This window comes from Schistocerca americana, chromosome 2 (genome assembly GCF_021461395.2).
Source record: "Schistocerca americana isolate TAMUIC-IGC-003095 chromosome 2, iqSchAmer2.1, whole genome shotgun sequence".
Classification (NCBI taxonomy): domain Eukaryota; kingdom Metazoa; phylum Arthropoda; class Insecta; order Orthoptera; family Acrididae; genus Schistocerca; species Schistocerca americana.
In genome coordinates, this window is record NC_060120.1 from 572,253,509 (window position 1) to 572,278,408 (window position 24,900).

The window sequence follows — 24,900 nt, forward strand, 5'->3', positions numbered from 1 at the left end:
TCAACAGGCTGACTGCTTTGGATTTCACTGAACCCATATAGCCCAGCCAACAAGCTACACTGTTAGGGATTATCAAGAAACTTACTGGCAAGCTCCATCTATGTGGCAATTTCAAGGTTACTATTAATGCACAGTCTATGGTCAACACATACCACATCCCACATCCAGAAGACAAAATGGCTAGGGGACAGCATTTGTCTAAACTGGATTTGTCAGAGGTATAGTCACAACTTCCATTCAATGAAAGGTCATGAGAGTTAGTTGTAGTCAACATGCTCTATTGGTGTCTACAGGTACAACCAGTTGGTTTCTGAGAGCTTCAGCCTTGTTCCAACTTTTTTTTTTTTTTTTTTTTTGAGCAACTCACACAATGTGTTTCTTGTTGTGTAAACTACCTACATGACATTATAGTTTCAGGTTGCACCACAAAGGAACATCTCCAGAATCTTGATATGGTACAATATCTGTGACTTTAGTACCTGCACCACCTTCTATTTGAATAAACTTGCACTTGAATGTTATGAAGAACACCGCCTACCAGCAAAGTAGTCTTAGAAATTATAGATTCAACTCTAATATTCATTCATTTATTTATTCACATAATGTATTCCATAAATACTATTGCAACAGAGAAGCTTCAGGGATTTGCAAATTGTCAAATTATATAGTACCAGGAAAAAGCAGCCCCTGTGGGCACTTCTGTAAAGTGTAATAACATCAAATTATGACTAGCAGTATTCTAGCAATACTGATAATTATGGGAATTACTTTGATATTACTTTACACTCTGCAGGTGCAGATGAAGTAAAATGGCCACTCTAAGGGACATTATCACTGAATCAAGGTTATTGATAGAAACTTGTCACTTACACATTTTGAATCTACCTATTATGGGGTATCACACCAAATATTTTTAAGCAAAAAAGAAAATAAGATATAGGAACTTATATGCATTTTTTTCTGAATGCTTACATAGTGCTCACTTTTCCCTACCTAGAGCAGTAATGTGGCCAATGCCATCACAATAGTATACCCCATTCGTTGTTCTGATTTTTTTATATTTTCTAGGTGTGCCACCAAAGGCTGAAGCACACTGGTTTCAGTCAGTTTCTATATTAGATCAAATATAACAACAGAGATGGTTTTAAATAATATCAATTAATCAATTCAAAATTATCACAAAGGGACAGAATGACTGTTGGTAGTTTTGATATAAAAGGGTTTAGAAGTCAATCTGACTTGTGGTATTATGTGTGATACATGGAAGTAACTAATTATTATTGTGGAATCACCTTGTCACTTTTCCCTGTCAGACACCATATCAGCATAAGTGGCTCATAGACTAAACTATCCAACCAAAAGAAACAAGGATCTACATTTGCAGGCCAAAACATATTGTTTAAACATTGATATGATAGTAAAGTATTAATTTATGTATGAGTGAGGTAACAAGAGTAATATAAATAACTTATCTTACATCTGACAATTGAATATCAGAAAAATTTTCACTAAAAAGTAACTGAACAAGCTTCCTTTGCCAAATTCACAGGCAACAATGTCAGTGCATATTAGACTTATAGTCTGACCACTTCTTGACAGATAGCAGCACCATTCTGACAAACAATATGCAGTGTAGTTCATTTGTGTAAGATTTAAATCTATAATTTGTGTATTGGTCTTGTGGTTTTTAGAAACATGTAAATAAAGTTAGTTTGACTTTGTGTTGTAGAGAGGTTTTACTGCTTTTCTTATTTGACTGAAGACTGTGATGAATAAGTAACAAGGTAGTGCCAAGAAACCAAATAGTATATGTAAATTTGAATGAATGTTTATTCCTTAGCGACACTGGAATGAGTGCATCAATTTCAAACAAATTTATTACACATATGACTTCATATCTGGAAACAACATTGTTGGGATAAGAATCCCTTACAACTCACCAGAATATCCCTGACTTCTGTTTGCTGCAGAATCCTTGAGCATATTCTCAGTTTGAATATAATAAACTTTCTTGAGACAGAGAAGCTCATGTACACAAATCAGCATGGTTTTAGAAGGCATCATTCAAGCAAAACTCAGCTTGCCCTTTTCTCACATGATATATTGAGAACTATGGATGAAGGGCAACAGGCAGATTCCATATTTCTATATTTCCATAAAGCATTTGACACAGTGCCCCATTAGGCTATTAACAGAGGTATGAGCATATGGAATAGGTTCACAGACATGTGAGAAGCTCGAAGACTTCTTAAGTAATAGAACCCAGTATGTTGCCCTTGATGGCAAGTATTCATCAAAGACAAGGGTATCATCAGGAGTGCCCAAGAGAAGTGTGATAGGATCATTGTTGTTCTCTATATACATAAATGATTTGGTGAAAAGGGTGGGCAGCAATCTGCTGTCTTTTTGCTAATGATGCTGTATATGTATGGTAAGATGTCGAAGTTAAGTGAATGTAGGAATATACAAGATGTCTTAGACAAAATATCCAGTTGGTGTGATTAATGACAGCTAGCCCTAACTGTGGTGTAAGTTAACACAGATGAGTAGGGAGAACAAACATGTCATGTTTGGATACAGTATTACTAGTGTCCTGCTTGACACAGTAAAGTCATTTAAATATCTGGGCATAACATTGCAAATCACTATAAGATGGGATGAGCATGTGAGAACTGTGGTAGGGAAGGCGAATGGTCAATTTCGGTTTATTGGGAGAGTTTTAGGAAAGATTGGTTCACCTGTAAGGTAGACTACATATGAGACACTTGTGCAACCTATTCTTGAGTACTGCTCAAGTGTTTCGGATCCATACCAAGTCAATTTGAAGGAAGACATTGAAGCAATTCAAAAGCGGGCAGCTAGATTTGTTGCCAAAAGGTTTGAACAACACATAAGTGTTACGGAGATGCTTCAGGAACTCAAATGGGAATCCCTGGAGGGAAGCCAATGTTCTTTCCAAGAAAAACTGTGGAAAAAATTTATAGAACTTGCATTTGAAATTGACTACTGAATGATTCTATTACCGCCAACATACATTGTGCGTAAGGACCACAAAGATAAGATACAAGAAATGAGGGCCCATACAGAGGCATATAGACAATCGTTTTTCCCTCACACTGTTTGCAAGTGGAATAGGAAAGGAAATAACTAGTGGTGGTACAGGGTACCCTCCGCCATGAACCGTTCGGTGACTTGTAGTTTAGCATTGTAGATGTAGATTAACACAGCACAAAACTTTGTTGTGAAGACCATTTTTAGTTTCCATCCAGTAGCAAGAATAAATAAATTCTTAGATGAATTAACCCTTTAGCAAGAAACATAAGTTAACTGTAGCAGAACATGTTGATCTCTAATTCAATCTACAGTATTTTTTAAAAATGCCTCTTTTTCATATGTCATTCTCTTCCCATTATAACCCAAATTCTTCGAGAAGAAATATCATTGGGACTGTCACCAATCAGCCTAGGAATTGCAAAAATGTGGACTCAGCACTAACACATTGTTTTCTATTATCTTAATCCCACTTCCCCTCACCCTTTTCACTAAGAAGGCTATAAATGAATTTTTTCCTGATATTTAACTACACACAAAGTTGTTGATGGTATTCCAGAGTTAACCCCCTGCTCCCTCCCCCTGCCCCCCCCCCCCCCCCGCCCCCCCACTCACTCACTCACTCACTCACTCACTCACTCTCTCTCTCGTTCCTATAAACAGAAAGCTTGGATGTTAATTATTGACTAAACTGTTGTCCAAATAAAATAATTCTGCAAATCATCTGTGTACTTTCTGCAGGTGACATTTCTGTATGCATCAAAAACCATATATAGCAAAATGTTTTCAGTTAGAATAGAAATAAGAATAGCTTACCACTGAATATGGTGAAGATACCATTATTTCCTGATCCACCTCACTTGTAGAGTTGTCAACCTGGTCATTTGTGTCCACAAGCCTATTGCTGCCTTCCACATCATCCTCTAAACCATAATTTTCTCCATTCTGTCTTGTGTCTTTCAGAACATGTAAGTCAGATTCATCCTGATACTCATGATCATCATTAGTGGGCAACATGGTAGATGAATTATGCTGATCCATTCCAGAATCATTTTCTAGTCTGTCTGTGTCTTCTGTAACATTCTTCACTGCAGCTTGAACAAATCCCTTTACCTTAAGTTCATTTGCTGTTTGTATGATATCAGAAATATCTTCTTCTGGAACATCAGTGGACCCACGGTACATAAGCTGAAGTAATATTTGCATCTCATAACATGATATTTCTTTTAGTATAACAACAGGATGTTCACACGGGTTTTCCTGAAAAACAGTCTCAAAGTACGGGCTGCAGGCAGATAAAATTATTTTGTGTGCTTTTAAAGTACCATCCTTGCATGATATTGTGACGTCAGCTAAGCTATGACGATTGTAGAATTCGTAGAGAACTGTTTGCAAATTGGAGATATGATTGTCCCAAACTACATGCAAGTGACTGCTGCCCATGCTTTAGATGAAACAAAACCTGTAACACAATGAAACTGCTTTATATTTACACTGAAATCCAAAAGCATGTAAGTGACAAACATCGCATTTTTTTTATTTTAAGACACTCACATATAAAAAGGATAAGTAGATAATCCTGGATTAAACTTATTTCCATCAAAACCGGAAGTTTTTGCTATGCTTCATAGCGTTCTAAGCAACTTCAATGAAGTCTTAAATCTTACCTATCACCATCAAACTGCAACAATAAGAACTAAAAAGGAAACTGTAACAAGAATTTTTGTTGGCAGACTGTAACTTCTAAAATATTATGTAAAGTCCTCATGTTGTGCTGTGGGGCAATCTGTACTGCTGTAAATGAAGGGCACATTTCGTATGCTTTGACTGCAGTATAGAAACTCTTACTGTTCCAAGATGACCAGTTTCTTATAGTGTCATCATCTGATCTTATGGAAGCACAAAAGGTGCTCCACATGTACACATATCTTGATAAAAAACACACACTTGATAAAATACACATAGTTGATAACATTCTCATACCATCCATGTATATTCACATGTTGGACATGACTCTCTCAAGCTTACCGCACAAGTGGAGTGTTAACACAGACGTGGCAGATCCACTACAAAGTTACCTATCTCACTGTTGGATGATTTTAGTAAAGTGCTGTGTGGAAAGCTTAGGAGAGTCATGTCCAATACCAATATGCATGAATGGTATGAGCATGTTTTTGTAAACCATCGTCGCCAGTTTTGTAAAGTCTCATCACTACTGCTGTGGAGACCGAGTTGCCACTGTTGTTATGGCAGGCCGAGTTTGTGAAATCATGAAACGGCTTCTTGTACAGTACACCGCTGAGGCAGTTTCTCCCTCCCACTATTACACAGCTATGCCCCAGGGTCAGGTAACAGGATAGGAGAATGGATGTTCTACAACACTCCAACAAATTACTAACAAAGTCACACAAATGAGTTAAAAAAGGTTCACTTGTTTTTGTGACTTGTCAAATAATGAAATCTACAACACTGTGTGTAATATAACACAAAAGAGGCTCTCAATGGCTAAGTGCAAATAATCATAGCAAAACTTCACAGTACACAGCAAATGCAATTTACAACTGTCTGTTCACTTCTGAGAGTTCACTAAACGACATTCCCTGTCTAGGTCAGCTCTGGATGATGATCTACAGCCAAGTGGACAAGAGCTGCTCTTCTATCTTCCAAGTAGGCTTCTGTCCGTTGTTGTTTTCATTGGCGGATTGTATGCAGCCGGCAATTGGCCAAGGCAAAGTTGATATCTTCATCCACAGTGTCGCACATGGCGCTGGCGGAACTCGTGCAAGTGGCGAGTTTCTATGGCATTAGTGCCAGATTCATCTTTTGCCCTGGCTGTGCCTTGTTCAGATGACACAGCAGATATTATCAACTATGTGCATTTTCCCAACTTTGTCTTTCTTTTTAATCAATATATGTACATTTGTGGAGTGCCTTTTGTGCTTTGACTTCATGTAATGTAACACGGAACTTTTGAAACAAGTTCTATATCAGATGATGGCAGCATAAGACTGTTGAAACCAATCATCTTAGAACAATGAAAGTTTCTATACTGCAATTGTGACATATGAACTGAGTTCCTCATTTCTAAAATATTACATGGCATGGGAAAGAATGTGCAATTAATCAACAGGCAGAAGATGAATTACACAAATCATCCACTTATCAAAGGAAGAATCACTATATAAATAGATTGAACTATTGTTTTTAAGATGAAGCTAACAAGGGGACCCTCCATACTGTAAACCACGGATTTTGATGTGCTTCAGATGTTACAGAGGCACTTACCCTGGCTATCCGGTTTATAAGCGATGGGCCTTGGTTTTTGAGAAAATCGATTTTGAAGTTCATTGCACGTGTTGTATATTTCGAGTAAGTCAGTGTAGCACAGTGGTAATGGTTCGTTGCTACCGCTGTGGAGGTACGGAGTTCGAAGCCTGCTCGTGTATCTTCCCCCCCCCCCCCCCCCCCAAAAAATCGACCGAATTTTTCAATTTCATTTCAAAAAATATAAGCAAACAGTGTAAGGTTTGTGAAATTATAAAGATATATTCAGTTATTAATTTTTTTCAAATATTCATTCTGTTTGTGGTTCACTTCATATTCTCCCAATTCATCTTCTTCATTGAAATCTATCAATTCATAATCAATAATGATCTGTCTTTCAGCCAAGAGATCCTGTATTGTGATACATATTTCACTGCCAATTGCAACGGAAGTGGCAGAGATCACACTAGGCGGTGTATTTGTTACGAGATTCAAATCACGGAGTAGATTTTTGATGTATTTAATGCATTCGTGATTCTTCATTCAACTCCTCTACTTGCGGATCTTCTGCTAGCTGCACTACTGCAGGAACACTTGGTTCTTCCATTTCACAAACTTTTTCTAACACACGGCACTAGATACGCTTTGCGAGCAGCTGACGCCGGAAAACCTAAAGGAATGCAACTCGCATCCTCATTACTTTAGGAGATGAGGTTCCCATTATGGATAACGGTATTCATGGGAGAGGGATGATAATGGGCGGAGATCGATTTCAGGTAATACAAGAAGTGACCGTTGTAAGAACATTTGGAACTCCAACTGCAAACCACAAACGGAATGAATATTGGAAAAAATTGATAACTGAACATATCTTTATAATTTTGCACACCTTCCACTGTTTGTTGATATTCTTTGAAATAAAATTGAAAAATTTCAGTCAATTTTGAAAAAAAAAAGTACAAGAGCAGGATTCGAACATGGTACCTCCACAGCGGTGGCCACGAACCCTTACCGCTGCGCTACGCTGACTTGCTCGAAATATATGTAATGTTACGGGTATACAATGCACGCAATGAACTTCAAAATCGACTTCCTCGAAAACCAAAACCTGTCGCTAAAACACCAGATAGCCAGGTACTCAGTGCCCATACAACATATTTGAAGCGCATCAAAATCCATCATTTACAGTATAGAGGGTCCCCTTGTAAGACACAAAATAACATCATAAAGAAACTAACTGGCATACAACCTGTGGTGCTAAAGCATCCAATCTCTTGACTGCAGCTTTGTCACTAGTATACCCAGTAGCTGAATACAGCAACACAATGCTCATGCAAGGAAATTAGACATCCATGTGAATGAATCAATGAAAATTATTATGGGTATATTAAAATCAACACCAATCCCTTGGCTGCAGACCATCAGTAGCATTCTGCCACCTGAATTGTGACACCAAGAAGCAACCAATGAAGAATGGAAGAAGCTGCATCACCCTGACTACCCCCAAGACCTTTCAGATTCATACAGTCTTAAATGACCCTCCTCCAGACTGCTTGATATCACACACTAAACTGTGGCATTATGAAAGAAACAACAGGAAGTTTTACCTTAAAGAAGAGTGGTACAAGAGATGAAATGCGGCAACATAACAACATCAAGGTGTTCAAGATCCATCTGCCAGTCTACTGGGTTTGATCAGAAGAGAAGTGACAACACTGAACAGGATAAGAACCGGTCACACCAGGTGCAATGCTGTGACATGCAAGTGGAAACTCCAAAATCTCCAGCCTGCGATTGTGGGACCCAACAACAAACCATCTGGCATACTGTCACAGGATGCTCTCTGAAAAAGAACCCAGACCGTTAAGTGTCTTTATTAATGCTGCTCCCACTATCAATTGGATTCATTCAATAGATGTTGAACTCTGATTGACTGTTTTAATTAACAGTCCTACTTTTTTAGTATTATTGAATTATTAATTTTCACAATTTAAACATATTAGCTTTGATCCTAAATTCATAAATGTATAATTGCAAACTACAAATATTTCTTAATATTTGTTGTTGTCATCAGATGATACATAAATAAATAAGAATATAAATTTTTGATGACACACAACAACTAGGTAATATATGCCTCTATGTGTGATGGTTACATGTTTTTTGAGGTCTCAAAACATATTCTGAAGCTATCCATTCACTCACCTGTCAATGATGATGGGTGATATGTGTTGTTGAAAAAAGCCGTAAAGTATGGTTGACAAATGGCAAGGAAACTGATGTAACCTCTTGTACATAAGCATAAAAATATCTGTGAATGTAAAAGCAGTTTTTTGTCTATTGAATGAAGTTTTAGAGATTCAAAATAATTTAAAGCCCACAAGAAGTGAACAATGCAGCTTGCAATTTGAAACTCTTCTACATCAGCTGTATTTAATGAATCTGTTGCAAAGTGCTTTTTTTCTTTAGAATAGATGTTTGCTCCGGCCTGGTTAAAAGCACCCAATGAAGATGTTATGAAAAAAACTTTGGGGTATTTACTTATTCTAAAATATGAAAATTCTATTAAGCCTGGGATTAGTTTCTCACTTTATTGTCCTATTCCGGCCCCACTCACATTCGTTTTTAATCACCGTTTATGAAACTGATTAATGCTCAGTTGCTTTAAATACAAGGGTGTGCTGAAAAGCAATGCCTCCGAATTTTTTATGTGAAAACTCTTAAAGCTTTTTTAAATAAAACAAACTTTCTTGACATTCTACATCTTTATTCTTCATGTATACATGTTCATTTCTCAACATAGTCACCTTGGCAACGAACACATTTCTCCCAATAAGAGAACAGCTTGTTGATACCATTACGGTAGAACATTTGACTTTATTGATGGAGCCACAATCTTACCTCTGATTGCACCAATTCATCAGTATCAAAGTGAAGTCCTCAAAGGCATCCTTTCAGTTTTACAAACAGATGAAAATTGAATGGGGTAAGTTGGTACTGTACGGACGATGACTGATGACAGTGAACCCAAGATGTCAGACTGTTGCAGAAATCACAGTACTCGTGGATGGTCTAGCAGTGTCATGCTAAAAAGAGAGGGTGCTCCATGTGTGGATGAACTCTTCGATTTCGTGCTTTCAGAAACTCAATCACAGACAACTGTTTCTCATACACTGATACGGTTATGTTACACATCACCATGTTACACCCTACACTTTGGAGTCCTCTAACAGCAGAGGATTGCAACTTGTGTCAGCATAGTGGGAAAGTCAATCAATTAATATACATGACATGTAATACCTCAACTGATATTGAGAACAGAATAAAAAATTTCTAATCATTACTTTTCAACATGCCCTTGTACACACTCTATTTCAGTATCTGTCTTTGGCTTATGTACAGGTTAGAAATGGTGTTACCATTTATGTATTTTCAGTTTTAATATGAACAATTACATTAATGTATTGTTCACATTATACTCCGAGTATATCTATCATCCCATAGCTGTAGGTCATTACTAACTGCAAACTTGTAGAAGGTTATTGCCATATCCATCATATATCTGATCAGCTTCAACTCTTGTCACTTAACAGTGGTCTGCTGAAATATCAAAACCTATTTTATCAAATAATGGAACTGTATTTTTGATCAATCATTATCACCCCACAGATACAGATTCACTCTCGCCCTGAAAATGGAGAAAATTTGATACTTTTTGCACTATCTTTCTGCTGACCGTCATTCCTAGCTGACACATACCCTTTATCGATGAGTGACACACTCATAAGAAGACTAGTCATAAAGGATTAATTACCACTACAAAAAATAATATTTATGTAATTAATTTCACGTCTGTGTGTAGGTATATATCAGCAGTCCTGGTACACACTGAAATCCCTGAACCACAGCACGACGCTAGAGGAGCCATAATAAAATGAGACAGCCCATCTTCACTTTATCAGCACGCTGCATCTCTCTGTTCTGGCAGCATATCATGTTATGATACTGTGGGACAGAGATTTCAGTGTGTACCAGGGCTGCAGACATATACTTGCCAATAAAGTTGTTAGTTGACGATTAAAAAATATGACTACCCCTTATACTCTTCCAAACAAAATTCTTCTAATATTATTGTTTAATTTCAGTAATTACAGTACACATCTCTATCTGAAGACCTCTGTAATGCCATGCAACATTTTTAGCTCCGACTTAACAACACCCTGTCTCTTGGAATGTTCATTTTTATTTCAGTGGGTTCACACTTAGTAATCCCCACACAGTTGTACAAACGGTAAATTATTTGGTATAGAAGAAGCTTCCATAAAATTAAACAGATAGCACTGAATGTAATTAAGCTTTATAGCAGTTTCCATAACTTTCTGCATACCTGTCTGTGGGGGTTGGGTTATTTGGGGGAAGAAACCGAACTGCGAGGTCACTGGTCTCATCAGATTAGGGAAGGATGGGGAAGAAAGTCGGCCATGCCCTTTCAAAGGAACCATCCCGGCATATGCCTGGGGCGACTTAGGGAAATCATGGAAAACCTAAATCAGAATGGCCGGATGTGGGATTGAACCGTCATCCTCCCGAATGCGAGGCCAGTGCGCTAACCACTGTTTCACCTTGTTCGATATATACCTGTCTGTTTCCTATTCCACTAGATAATCATGCCTAAGAGGAACAACTGTCTATACCTCCATATGACCTCTATGCCTCCATGTGACCTCTGATTTTAGCATCATTTCAAGAGATATATGTGGAAGAAAGGAATTACCTGTCTGTCTCTTCTTGTCTTCTTGGGACATACGCTCTCCGAATTATAATGGTATGTCCCTCCCTATTACATAATGCCTCTCCTATAGCTTTTACCACTGCAGTTGGATGAGACTATCTACAAAACTTTCACAGAATGATATTTCCACTCTGCAGCAGAACGTGCGCTGATGTGAAATTTCCTGGCACTGTGTGCCAGACTGAGACTCAAACTTTCGACCTTTGTCTTTCACGGGTAAGTGCTTCACTGACTGAGATACCCATACACAACTCATGATCCATCCTCACACCTTTACTTACATCATAATCTCATCTCCTACCTTCCATACTTCACAGAAGCTCTCCTGGAAAACTTGAAAGGCTGGCACTTCTGGAACACAGGATATTGTTGACAAAGGCCATTGGCCAAAAGCTTTATGTGTGAAAATCTTTTTGTTGTTCCTATCTGTGACTCAGCATCTCTGCTGAGAATATGGATCTCAATACCTGTTATTTCGATTTTGGTATATATTTAATAATCAGAAGGAGGAACCATAGTATGATCATTCTTAGCGAAAAATATTGGGATGACATATTTAAGTACTTCTACATTCTTTGTTGTCCTCTGTTTTCACACCAATTGGAAAAATGATTTTTGTCAATTTACTAATTATGTAAAACTAAATATACCTTGGAATTTTTATCAGAGCAGTAGATAAGATTTTTACTCTTGAATTCACTGAATGCTCCTCCTCCCGCTCTGTTTACACTTCCAGTGTTGTATATCAGCAGGTCTTTGGCTTCATTTAAATACATCATGAAGGTCTCACTCTGATTTCATAGCATTCTAACATGGCTATTGAAGCACTGCATCTATTTTCCGTTCCTCACCACTTAGCTCAGCCCATGTGACTGCAAAGTATATTGTCCAATGTCCTTTCATTTTATCAAGTGATACTTATTTTCAGCTAAAGAAATACATGTCTGATATTGACTTCTTGAGTTTCGATTCAGGTAAGCTCATCAAAAAGTTGCAACATTTTGACAAGCTTACCTGTCTGGAAAATCAGGAACAGAATATAAAAACATTACTATACTCATGAAAACAAATTAAATGAGTACCTCTATCATTAAATAAGTAAATTCATTAGCATCCACCCATCATAAAATTCTTGTTTCCATGTCTCAGTGGTTTTTTTTTTTTTTTTTTTTTTTTTTTTTAACTTTGTATTGTTAAGTGTGAATTTTGACAGAGAATGATACAAAAAATAAAACTGTTACCATTTCTGGTGACTGCTCATCATCTTCAGAATATCATAAGACTAAATTAAGATAAGGCATGGAATGGATCAGACTAGAAAAAAATCATACTGAATTTTTTAACAATAATATGAATAAGATAGATTGCTACTTACCACATGGAGGAGACACTGAGTCGCAGACAAGCACAATGAAAAATTTGTCTGGGCCACACAACTGGAGACATGGCCACACGTGCGCAAGTTGTGCTTGTGTGTGTGTTATTTTTCTATTTTGGAATAAGTTCTTTTTTGTCTGAAATCTTATGTGTTTGGCAATCTTCTTCATTGTGCCAGTCTGCAACTCAATGCTTCCTCTATGTGGTGATTATCAATCTATCCTTCCATATTGTTGTTATTCCATTCTGGACTTTCCATTGTTTCATACTGAATTCTTTGTATCAAAATAAAAATTATCTGACTACAATTCATTTACAGGAGAATCAACTCCAAGTACTGCCAGCTAACATTTAAAAGTAAGAAACTTTTAGTTTCTCCACCAGGTACCTTTGTCTGAAATCTTCTTGATGGTTAACAGAATCTTCTGTCGGTTCTTGGTAGAACAACATTATAATAAATGAAAAGCACCAGTTTGCTTTTGTTCTACAATATTACTTTTATTGTTAACCGTTTTTCGGCTTACAAGGACATCTTCAGACATTTACTGAGTATTATCACCAAAGAAGTTACAATGTTTGCAAACAACATTGGACGAGAAGTAACATGTCCAGACTGAAGTAGAAACATACAGTAACATCTTTGACAGTGTCATGGTAATGCAATGAAAAAGTAAAACTTGAACAGTACATAAATAACAATGGAGTAGACAGGAAAACCTCTAACACAAAATAGGAATAGCATGTCTACATAACAGTTTCTATTAATAAACAAAACTAATAAAATAAAATAAAATTAGTACTAGACAAGGCTACATCAGGAGGTATGAGACATGGAGAGTGATACACAAACCAATTAAAAGAAGAGACAGTTATCAATGTAACTATAGAACACATAAGGAACTTAAGCAATATCAATAAGATAAACAGAAATTGATAAAAGATAAACAGAAATTGATGGTCTCTGATACAATTGTTGGCTTATTAGAATGTGATATGGAATTCAGGAATTCCTGCACATTCTCCTCTTGCTTCATTTTATAATATGAAGGCATTTTGCTCTCACTTCCAGGAAGACTGTGAGATTCTCAAATGATGGCCTGCACTTGAGCCTCCACAATGCCAAGTGCCTGTCCCTGATTGTGGAGCAGCACTTTTCACTCCAGCAGGGTACAGGATGTCTTCATAGTTGTCTTGAAAACTTTGCCATACTGGTGACAATATCACATTTCTGAATGATCTCTACATTGAAATACACCAGCTGGCTCTACACCCAGTTTGTATTGCTGAGCAGCCACACTGGTGACAGTCTTTCAAGAACTGCTCTGTCCAGCACTGGTGTCCCAATAGTAAATGGTAGCTGGAGAGTAGATAACTGACCACTTCCCGCAGAGCAAATTGTACAAAACATGGAAACCATAACAAAAGATCAATCACTGGAACCCTGCGGAGCTGAACTGCGTGTTCCGTCCCATATTCAGATGACACAGTTCTTCTCCAGCCAAGTGATGCTCAACAACTCAACCCCAGATGCAGATAGTGGAAAAGCCACAGAGTATGTCGTGTGGAGAAATGAGGAATGGCTGCAGAGTTCTGTAATAATATTAGAGAGACTCTTGGTCATATGATATACTGAGGCAGGTAGAGGAAACGTACAATTACTCTATGCTGCACGCACAAATGCTGTAATAGTAACTACTTGTAGGTTAGCGTTGACAAGCTGTATACATTACATACAAAGATGGCTGCTCCTCTTTCAGTTCTCTCCCCTTCAGCTCTCTCTCCAGTGTGGCTGTCCTTCCTATGGTGGATACAACCCCTTAGCACAGGGCTACAAATAATGTAAAATTTGTTGCTTGTAAATGCAAGCACAAAGATCTGACCTATCCTATCAGGCTAACTTCTTCCACATGTATCCTGAACCATTTTAAATTCCACTTTAACATAGCAGACATCTTAGCAGTGAGGTTTTTATTTCCTTTGCCTAGGTATTAACACCACAGAGCACCAGCTTCACTTGGGAGAAGGGCACAGAATAAAATTGGTATTCTTGAAGGAACTATCGTTGCATTTGCCTGAGTTTTCTAAAGCAAAGAAAATTTTATAGGAGTGTACAGACTGGCTATTACAATAACCATGCTTCCAAATGCGAGTTAAGTGTGCTATCCACAACATTGTCTCACTCAATCTTTCCCCCTATCTTGAAGGGGTGGAAATGTTTGGTGTCTTATGGTGAGACTTGTTAGTTCTCTTCAGCAGCTCTGAATTTCTGTATTGTTTGTAGTTTCCTCTTCGTCAGGTTCTTCACTACACAAACAGCATGGATGGATAGACAGACGGCTTTGAGTTATTTCTTTCTGTTCTCAACCTCTTCACTATGCCTTTATCAATCACTGGAGATAACTTCTATCAATGTGAACAAACTGCTCAATTTTGATAGTTCTGTCTCAATAGAGGATTTTGCAGCTTTTTCTGTGAGCTTTGCTGGTCATGTGAGGAAAATAACTGTATCCATGGCAGGGCACTGATGACCTTGCTCTTTAGTGCCCTCAGCCACAAATCATCATCATCATCATCATCATCATCATCATCATCACAATCATCTGTATCCATGGCAACTTCATCATTGCAAGTGTACTTGCATGTGAAGATGCTTGTGGCAGCTTCAGTTAGTAGTAGATGTGTTGAAAAACCCCTTATCTAAACTGTCGTATTGGCCACTGAAGCAAATGGCATTACAAAGGTTGATGGTTCATGAGTCAAACTTTTTATGTAGTTTATGGAAACGATATTCTCCTCGTTACTTTCATTTCCAGAATTTTGTTTTCACCCAAATAAGGGTTGAAAAAGTACAGGTACCTTTGCACTTCACACAGAATAGAGGAACAGAACAAAGATTACTATCTTCATGAGCAGCTTGGTCACATTTTACTACATTGCACATCCATGGCAAACTGTGTCCATAATACCGACACTTGAGACCAGTGCATTCCATTAGGAAAAACTGGTCTCACTTTTGGGCAAATGAACCTTGCCTGGAGAATCATCATCAGAACAAACATTGTTATCTTTTTCAAGCTCACAATTCATTTACTAACTTCACAACGTACTTTATTTCTATTCATGTCAACATTTCCCTTAAAATATATACGCATTAAATCTTCCCATGACAAGACACCCTTGCTAGAATTGAAGGTGAAGTACAATTTGGTCACAATCATGTACTCACAAAACACTTTTCTTTTCTCTATATGTTCAGCTAGAAATGGCTGTTTCTACTAGCAGTGTGCCATTTCTCAAGAGCTTGACATATTTTAATGTACTTGAACACTGCAGCCCTTGCTATAGCAAGGTGACACTTTTTCATAACCACCTTCCTTTTTCTTAACAATTAAGAATATAGTTGAGTCATGTTATGCGTCCAGCTACTCATCAGCATTCTTTTCTGAGGTGAAGTTTGCCTTGAGTAATTGGGAGCCCTTTTTGTTGAGTGGGTTTATTGCTCCTTGATCCGATCCTGTTGGATCTTTTTTATTATATGTAGAATTACATGACATGGCAATACCACGATTAACTAGGGATGTATAGTAATAATCAAACTAGACAGAACTTGAATATGCCTTCTATACCTGGTCTGCAGCAGGTGCCCCAAAGGCTGCCAGCTAACAACTGTACCACAACAGCATTCTACTACCATCAGCATGTAATACAACTTGAAAAAATAAAAAAAAGAGGTAGGCCAACATAATTTGATGGTTAAATCATGCTCCCATTCCACCACCATGACCCATGGTGAATATTCAATCACACAAACGAGTTTATGGTTTACAACTGATGAGCAGCACGTACCAGCGTTCTGCTCAAAAAACCTGGGATTGCCAAATACAAAATCAGCCAACAAGACTTAGCTACCTACAGCACTCAGAATTTGGAATTACCCAGGACGCATGTATGGCTTACTGATTGCTACAGATATGGCACTGCTCCATTCTGTGTGTGTGTGTGTTGTGTGTGTGTGTGTGTGTGTGTGTGTGTGTGTGTGTGTGTGTGTAGAGGTACTCTAACTCGCTGGGCAGCACATGCCACTGTAAAACTGGAAAAAAAACGCTTAGACAGAAAGAGCTGTATGAAGAGGGTCATCTGGGAACATATTTTTCGAGATGTTTGAAGATTCTATGCTTCTTTATAATACCATAAACTTTATGCTGAATAAAACAATTAAAAGGTACTATCTGCATAGCAAATCCTGTTATATAACTGCCTCCAGTAGGGCCAGTTATCAGGATTCACATTTCTCCAGAAACCATGCTGGAAGAAACTAAGAGACCTTTCAATTTTGGAAAGCACATTATTCATTAGTTCTCCTCTGGGTAGCAACTAATAGTAATACTGTAATAGTTAGCTAGTGATTTATGGTTCTTACCTGGTTTGAGAAGCCATTTTTTTTAATCCTTGAAATATTTAAAGAACATGACTGGTTACCCTTGTCTCATACGGTGTAATGAATTTGCTTATTACAAAGTACTTTGTTTACAGTGCCAGACAGAGTGGACACCACCTCTGCCATGAAGAAATATCCGTTATTCCCCTCTTCACTGTTGGAAATGAAATCCTAACTTTGTTTCATTGTCCCTTTGCTGCAATGGGAGGCTGAATCCTAACTAAGCAGCTAAAAAAAGTAGCCTCTGCGTACTTGCAAACCTTCAAGGACAGCAACGAATGAAAGAATAAGCCTACCTATGAAACTAAAAAAATAACTTTACTGTGAAATAAAAATAAAACAATAACCAAACTTAATGCAGTATCTACAAAAATGCACAACTGTGCTGTTGGCTAGTATTCAGTATCATGTTGCTCCACCACATGCATGTAACATGCTGCTCACAATATTATCAACACATTGTTGTTGAAACATGGCCCATTCTTCGATGCTGCACTACTGAGGTCATTCTGTCGATTAGGAGGGTACATGCAACAGCACACTGCACGTTTCAGATGGTCCCAAACATGCTCAATTAAGAGGGTAATCCCAAAAGTAAAGTCTCCTATTTTTTTATAAGTACATAGACCTGTTTATTTCTACAATGGTTTACAAAAGTTTACAGCTTGAACATCTAGCTATTTTGCGACATCATCACCATAATCACCATTTCTGTCGATGCATTTTTTTAGATGCTGTGGCTGTTTTTGTATGCCCATGTCACACCAGCTCGCCGCCATGTTGTTCAGAAAGTTATGAACCTCTTCTTTCTCCTAGTTGTCGGGGCTGAATCGTTTCCCGGCGAAATGTTCTTTTAATCTAAGGAACAGTAATATAGTCACTGGGTACTAAGTCAGGACTATAGAGTGGGTGGGTGATTATGTTCCGCTGAAACCGTTCCAGGAGAGCAATGGTTTTCCGAGCCATGTGTGGGTGAGCGTTGTCATGGAGAATGTGTACGCCCTTGCTCAACATTCCTCTTCTTCGGTTCTGAATTGCCCGTTTGAGTTTTTTCAGAGTCTCACAGTACCTGTCAGCGTTAATCGTGGTCCCAGTGATTCAGCTCCAGTGACGAGGTGAAAGAAGAGGTTCATAACTTTCTTGTATGCTCACACCATGCACCTGCTGTCTCATAGTTTCAGGAGAAATATGGAATTTGGTATTTTTGGCCAGTCTCATATACAGTTGTAGAGAGTGTATCATCACTGTTGAGGTTAATTTGTGGGCAATACAATATAGAGACAGACAGGGCTGGTGGTCTGGTGACAAAGTGTGTGCACGGAAAACTGAAGCTTGTGAGGTCGAATCATGTTCAGAGTGTGGAAAATTTCAGTCCACGTTTAACCTAGACTTCATGTCAGTGATTTGCCAGAAATGACACATGGTTTGAATTTCACATTAAACTGTAAGTGCTGTTTACCCGTAGGAATACTGGGGTTAGTTAGGCAAGTATCAGGTGGCATTTAATTTAAAGACTTACAGCAAGCAATTGAGCCACTGTGGTTATCATCATCATCATCATCATCATCATCATCATCATCATCATTTTCTTCTTCTTCTTCATGATCAAAACATCTTGCATCCAATTGTCTAGCCCTACAGTTAATGTTTTGATGTTGAGTTTATCTTTCAAGATGGCAATGGATGAGCACACTGCGCCCACCTCATGAACACCTTCCCCCAGGAAGGAGCTATCAACTTAGTGAAAGCACCTGCACACACAGTTGACATGAAACTACGAAGGTAATCCCAAAAGTAAGGTATCCTATTTTTTTTGTAATTACTTAGACATGTTTATTTCTACAATGGTTTACATCAGTTTACTGCTTGAACATCTAGCTATTTTGCAACATAATCACCATTTCTGTAGATGCATTTTTTTTAGACGCTGTGGCTGTTTTTGTATGCCCATGTTATACCAGCACGCCGCCATGCTGTTCAGAAAGTTATGAACCTCTTCTTTCTCCTAGTTGTCGGGGCTGAATCGCTTTCTGGCCAAATGTTCTTTTAATCTAGGGAACAGGTGATAGTCACTGGGTACTAAGTCAGGACTATAGGGTGGGTGGGTGATTATGTTCCACTGAAACCGTTCCAGGAGAGCAATGGTTTTCCGAGCCATGTGTGGGCAAGCGTTGTCATGGAGAATGTGTACGGCCTTGCTCAACATTCCTCTTCTCCGGTTCTGAATTGCCCGTTTGAGTTTTTTCAGAGTCTCACAGTACCTGTCAGCGTTAATTGTGGTCCCAGCGATCAGCTCCAATGACGAGGTGAAAGAAGAGGTTCATAACTTTCTGAACAGCATGGTGGCGAGCTGGTATGACATGGGCATATAAAAACTGCAACAGCACCTACAAAAATGCATCGACAGAAATGGTGATTTTGTCGAAAAATAGCTAAATGTTCAAGCTGTAAACTGATGTAAACCATTGTAGAAATAAACAGGTCTAAGTAATTATAAAAAAATTGGAGACCTTACTTTTGGGATTACCCTTGTAGCTTCATGTCAACTGCGTATGCAGGTGCTTTCATTAAGTTGATTGCTCCCTCCTGGGGGAAGGGCACAGTGTGCTCATCCATTGCCATCTTGAAAGATGAACTCAACATCAAAACATTAACTGTAGGGCTAGACAATTGGATGGAAGATGGTTTGATCATGAAGAAGAAGAAAATGATGATGATGATGATGATAATCACAGTGGCTCAATTGCTTGCTGTAAGTCTTTAAATTAAATGCCACCTGATACTTGCCTAATTTACCCCAGTATTCCTATGGGTAAACAGCACCGACAGTTTAATGTGAAATTCAAACCATGTGTCATTTCTGGCAAATCACTGACATATGAAGGCTAGGTTAAAGGTGGACTGAAATTTTCCACAGTCTGAACATGATCTGACCTCACAAGCTTCAGTTTTCCATGCACACACTTTGTCACCAGACCACCAGCCCTGTCTGTCTCTATACTGTATTGCCCGCAAATTACCCTCAACAGCGATGAGACACTCTCCACAACTGTATATGAGACAGGCCAAAAATACCAAATTCCATATTTCTCCTGAACATATGAGACTGCAGGTACCTGGTGTGAGCATACAAGATTTTCCTGATAGATATTTTGTAGCCAAAGTTCAGAAATAAATAATTTCATTGAGTGGAAATGAAATCTCATATTAACTTTGAATACAAATGAACAAGCTTTATCAGTAGAATTTATGTATTTTTGTTATCCAGAATAATCATTCAGAATATAAAGTTTTAATTTTATGTAAGAAAACTTATTAGGGGATAAGTACTATTTTGTACTCATCATCTTATATGCGTTGTATTTAAAGCCTCAAAAGATCATAATTGCCAAGTTCTGGTTTTTAGAAAAAATTAAGTTGTTCTACAGATAATAAGAATATTCAACAAATCAAGGGTTTGCAGACTAATCTGAGCTGAAGATCACAATAAAGTAACTTAAAATATAAATGAACCCTTGCACTGGCCATCCACACATTCTTCTACAATAATCAAGTGTCACACAAATTCTACACTTGTCAACGAATACAACCTGATGCCACTATACAGGATCCATTCCAAATGTTCCCTTGTTCATCCTTTTTTCATGCACCACACTGCTGGAGGGCTTGTACCGCTATTCATAGTGGATGCCTAAGGACAGACTGATCGTTTTAAGACTTGCATACTATATGCACCTACAGAGGCCTCCCATTGGCTTCCAGAACTGGAACACACAGTTCTTTTGTATGCTACTTGAGGCACCTTTCAGCCATAATCTGCAGGTAGCAATTATTGGCTGGTGGCTTAGACAGTGGGCAACCACTAAAAGGCATATTTTCAATGTTTTGCATCTGATAATGCAGCTGAATGTTCAAATTATGTTGCTGTGACATATACCAAATCAGTAAACAGCTTCACATATCAATAAGTTCTTCTTACCATGAAGTGACAACGTACACACAGTACGTTGAACTAAGCCAATGAGACAAGTTGTCAGAATGAGCAGTATATGCAAGCCAAATTGTCCCATTAATAATTGGAGGTACAGTATGTTTTACTGAATTACGTTGACAATGAAGGGTTTTCTTTTACCTTCAGCACACAGGAGTCTGTACATAGTGACCGGAAGTGGTCAAAAGTGGTACTGAAAAAGTACACACAAAAAAAACTGTGTAAAACGTCAGGTAGGTACACAACATTTTGTGCAATTTAGTTCTGTTGATAAGACCAATGAAATATATTGTTTCAGCCTGTATAATGTCAGTGTTGTCAATAGGGGGCTCCCATATCCCAAAAAATTGGTATTAGTGAGCTCCTCACACAGATAAATTCCTGCCACTATCTTTCTTTAATTATTTGAATTGTAAATTTTGACAATGGGATGTTCTCTCTGACTTGTCTTCACTTGAACATTGTAACCTTCTATCCCTCATGATAGAGCAATAACTTTCGCTGCAACAATACTGATAATCTTGTAAGCTAGCTAAGAGATTTTGATGTGAATACATTAGCATCACTTCACATGACCTACCAAGCCCTACATTATCTATAAGTTCAAGCTTGAGTTGTTGATTGCATAGTATCCAACTAGTCCTGCTACCATTTAATTTTTGTGGTTTCCTTCAGGTGACTGCTCTTTCTAATAACAGAACCTCAATGCCACATGGCTGCTTAGCTCTTCACCAGCTTTTCACTGAGCAGCATCAGCATGGCGAGAAATGGTTTTGGAAGAATCTGTCTGTACTGATCAATTTTGCGCACTGACTTCGTGATAACAGAAGCAACAGACGAGAAAATTAGCAACTGTTGGTGCTTCTCCACCATTATACGAGGGCCGTTCAGAAAGTAACCTCCGGTTGATTTAAAAAAATACACCAAGTTAAATAAAAGTATTTTAATATATACATCTTACAACTACATCTTTGCACTATTTTTCTACATAGTCTCCATAGCAAATGAGGCACTTATCGTATCTCTTCACAAGCTTTGAAATTCCTTCTGCATAAAAATCACCCGCTTGTGCCTGGAGCCAGCCTGTGACCGCATCTTTGAGCTCTTCGTCGTCATCAAACCGCTGTGACCCGAGCCATTTCTTCAAATGCATGAAGAGGTGATAATCACTTGGCGCCAGGTCTGGGCTGTAAGGTGGATGGTTGATAACGTCCCACTTGAAGGACTCAAGAAGGGCCGTTGTTCTGCGAGCAGAGTGAGGACGGGCGTTATCGTGCAAAAAAACGATACCGGAAGTCAGCATACCACGGCATTTGTTCTGTATAGCCCGTCGTAACTTTTTTATTGTTTCACAGTACACGTCTTGATTAATGGTCGTACCACGTTCCATGAATTCAACCAACAACACCCGTTTGGCATCCCAAAACACCGTTGCCATCAGTTTTCTGGCAGAAAGATCTTGCGAGGCTTTTCTTGGTTTGGTAGGCGAATTTGAATGTGCCCACATCTTTGATTGTTCTTTTGTCTCAGGGTTCACGTACTTAATCCAGGTTTCGTCACCGGTCACGATTCTGTTTAACAATGGTTCTCCTTCGTCCTCATAACGTGACAGAAAGTCTAATGCAGAGGCCATTCTTTGAGTTTTGTGGTGGTCGGTAAGAATTTTGGGCACCCATCGTGCACAGAACTTACGGTAACCCAATCTTGCTGTCACTATCTCGTACAAGAGAGTCTTAGAAATCTGTGGAAAACCAGTAGACAACTCCGACATTGAGAAACGTCGATTTTCACGAACTTTCGCATCAACTGTCTGAACGAGTTCGTCAGTCACCAATGATGGTCTACCACTCCTCTCTTCATCATGAACGTTTTCTCGTCCACTTTTAAATAAACGTACCCATTCACGGACAACTCCTTCACTCATAACTCTTGGTCCGTACACGGCACAAAGCTCACGATGAATAGCTGCTGCAGAATATCCTTTGGCTGTAAAAAACCTTATGACAGCACGCACTTCACATTTGGCGGGGTTTTCTATTGCAGCACACATTTCAAACTGCCACAAAAACTAAACTAGCGCAGGTACGACGTTCACTCGACCACGGCTTGATGCCGACTGACCTGTTGAGTGCGCGAACGCACAGATGGCGTCGCTACTCCCCCCACAACCCGCACTGTGACCAATCGGAGGTTACTTTCTGAACCGCCCTCGTATATTGCAGTCAATTTGAAATTCTTAGTTCTTATATTTTGCATTCTACAGCATGGAACTATAAGTCTCTTCTACACACTATACATTTATCTAAGCAGTCAACAAAAGGCAGAGGTTATATGTATTCCATTCCATCTTCATTTTACGATTCACCATACTTGCAGCAAATTGAGATACTTTTACATACCCAAGTGACATGGCAACAACACTTGTATTTCTAGTTGTACAAGAAGTTAGGAATGCAGGATTGTACTTTAAGATTAAGAAATCCTTACGTGGTGTAGTCTGGTAGCATTGGGAACTAATTGTGTGCCTGAATGATTCTGTACTTCATTGTTCCACAATCACTTTTCTCAACACTGTTTTTCCATCACTTCTTGATGTATTCTGGTAGCATTGGGAATTAATTGTGCATATGAACAATGCTGTACTTTACAGTTCCACTATCACTTTTCTCAACATGGTTCTTCCATCACTTCTTTATTTTCTATTGCCCTATGAGATCATTAATGTCAATCAACAACATGTCACATGTTGTTGCTGGTGTGGTCTTCAGTCCTGAGACTGGTTTGATGCAGCTCTCCATGCTACTCTATCCTGTGCAAGCTTCATCATCTCCCAGTACCTACTGCAGCCTACATCCTTCTGAATCTGCTTAGTGTATTCATCTCTTGGTCTCCCTCTACGGTTTTTATCCTCCACACTGCCCTCCAGTACTAAATTGGTGATCTCTTGATGCCTCAGAACATGTCCTACCAACCGATCCCTTCTTCTGGTCCAGTTGTGCCACTAATTCCTCTTCTCCCCAATTCTATTCAATACCTCCTCGTTAGTTATGTGATCTACCCATTTTAATCTTCAGCATTCTTCTGTAGCACCACATTTTGAATGTTTCTGTTCTCTTCTTGTCTAAACTATTTATCGTCCATGTTTCACTTCCATACATGGCTACACTCCATACAAATACTTTCAGAAATGACTTCCTGACACTTAAATCTATACTCAATGTTAACAAATTTCTCTTCTTCAGAAACGCTTTCCTTGCCATTGCCAGTCTACATTTTATATCCTCTCTACTTCGACCATCATCAGGTATTTTGCTCCTCAAATAGCAAAACTCCTTTACTACTTTAAGTGTCTCATTTCCTAATCTAATTCCCTCAGCATCACCCGACTTAATTTGACTGCATTCCATTATCCTTGTTTTGCTTTTGTTGATGTTCATCATATACCCTCCTTTCAAGACCATGTCCATTCCGTTCAACTGCTCATCCAAGTCCTTTGCTGTCTCTGACAGAATTACAATGTCATTGGCGAACCTTAAAGTTTTTATTTCTTCTCCACGGATTTTAATACCTACTCCGAACTTTTCTTTTGTTTCCTTTACTGCTTGCTCAATACACAGATTGAATAGTATTGGGGAGAGGCTTCAACGCTGTCTCACTCCCTTCCCGACCACTGCTTCCCTTTCATGCCCCTCGACTGTTATATCTGCCATCTGCTTTCTGTACAAATTGTAAATAGCCTTTCGCTCCCTGTATTTTACCCCTGCCACCTTCAGAATTTGAAAGAGAGTATTCCAGTCAACATTGTCGAAAGCTTTCTCTAAGTCTACATATGCTAGAAACGTAGGTTTGTCTTTCCTTAATCTTTCTTCTAAGATAAGTCGTAGGGTCAGTATTGCCTCACGTGTTCCAACATTTCTACGGAATCCAAACTGATCTTTCCCGAGGTCGGCTTCTACTAGTTTTTCCATTCGTCCGTAAAGAATTCAC

At 38.6% G+C, this 24,900-nt stretch overlaps 1 protein-coding gene across 3 annotated transcripts in view; it reads right to left on the minus strand.

Annotated features, from left to right (window-relative positions):
• LOC124596091 (myoneurin-like) overlaps nt 1–24,900 on the minus strand; it is a 70,984-nt gene that overhangs the window by 32,650 nt on the left and 13,434 nt on the right. Inside the window, exons 2-4 of one of the 3 annotated variants that reach the window (XM_047135085.1) lie at nt 7,923–8,158; nt 4,606–4,732; nt 3,868–4,513 (exon numbers count right to left, since the gene is read on the minus strand). In XM_047135085.1, the coding sequence (XP_046991041.1) occupies nt 3,868–4,494 (627 nt within the window). In that variant the 5' untranslated portion in view covers nt 4,495–4,513; nt 4,606–4,732; nt 7,923–8,158. The remainder of the gene's footprint in view (nt 1–3,867; nt 4,514–4,605; nt 4,733–7,922; nt 8,159–24,900) is intronic. The other 2 variants (XM_047135084.1, XM_047135086.1) reach the window with 2 other exon arrangements.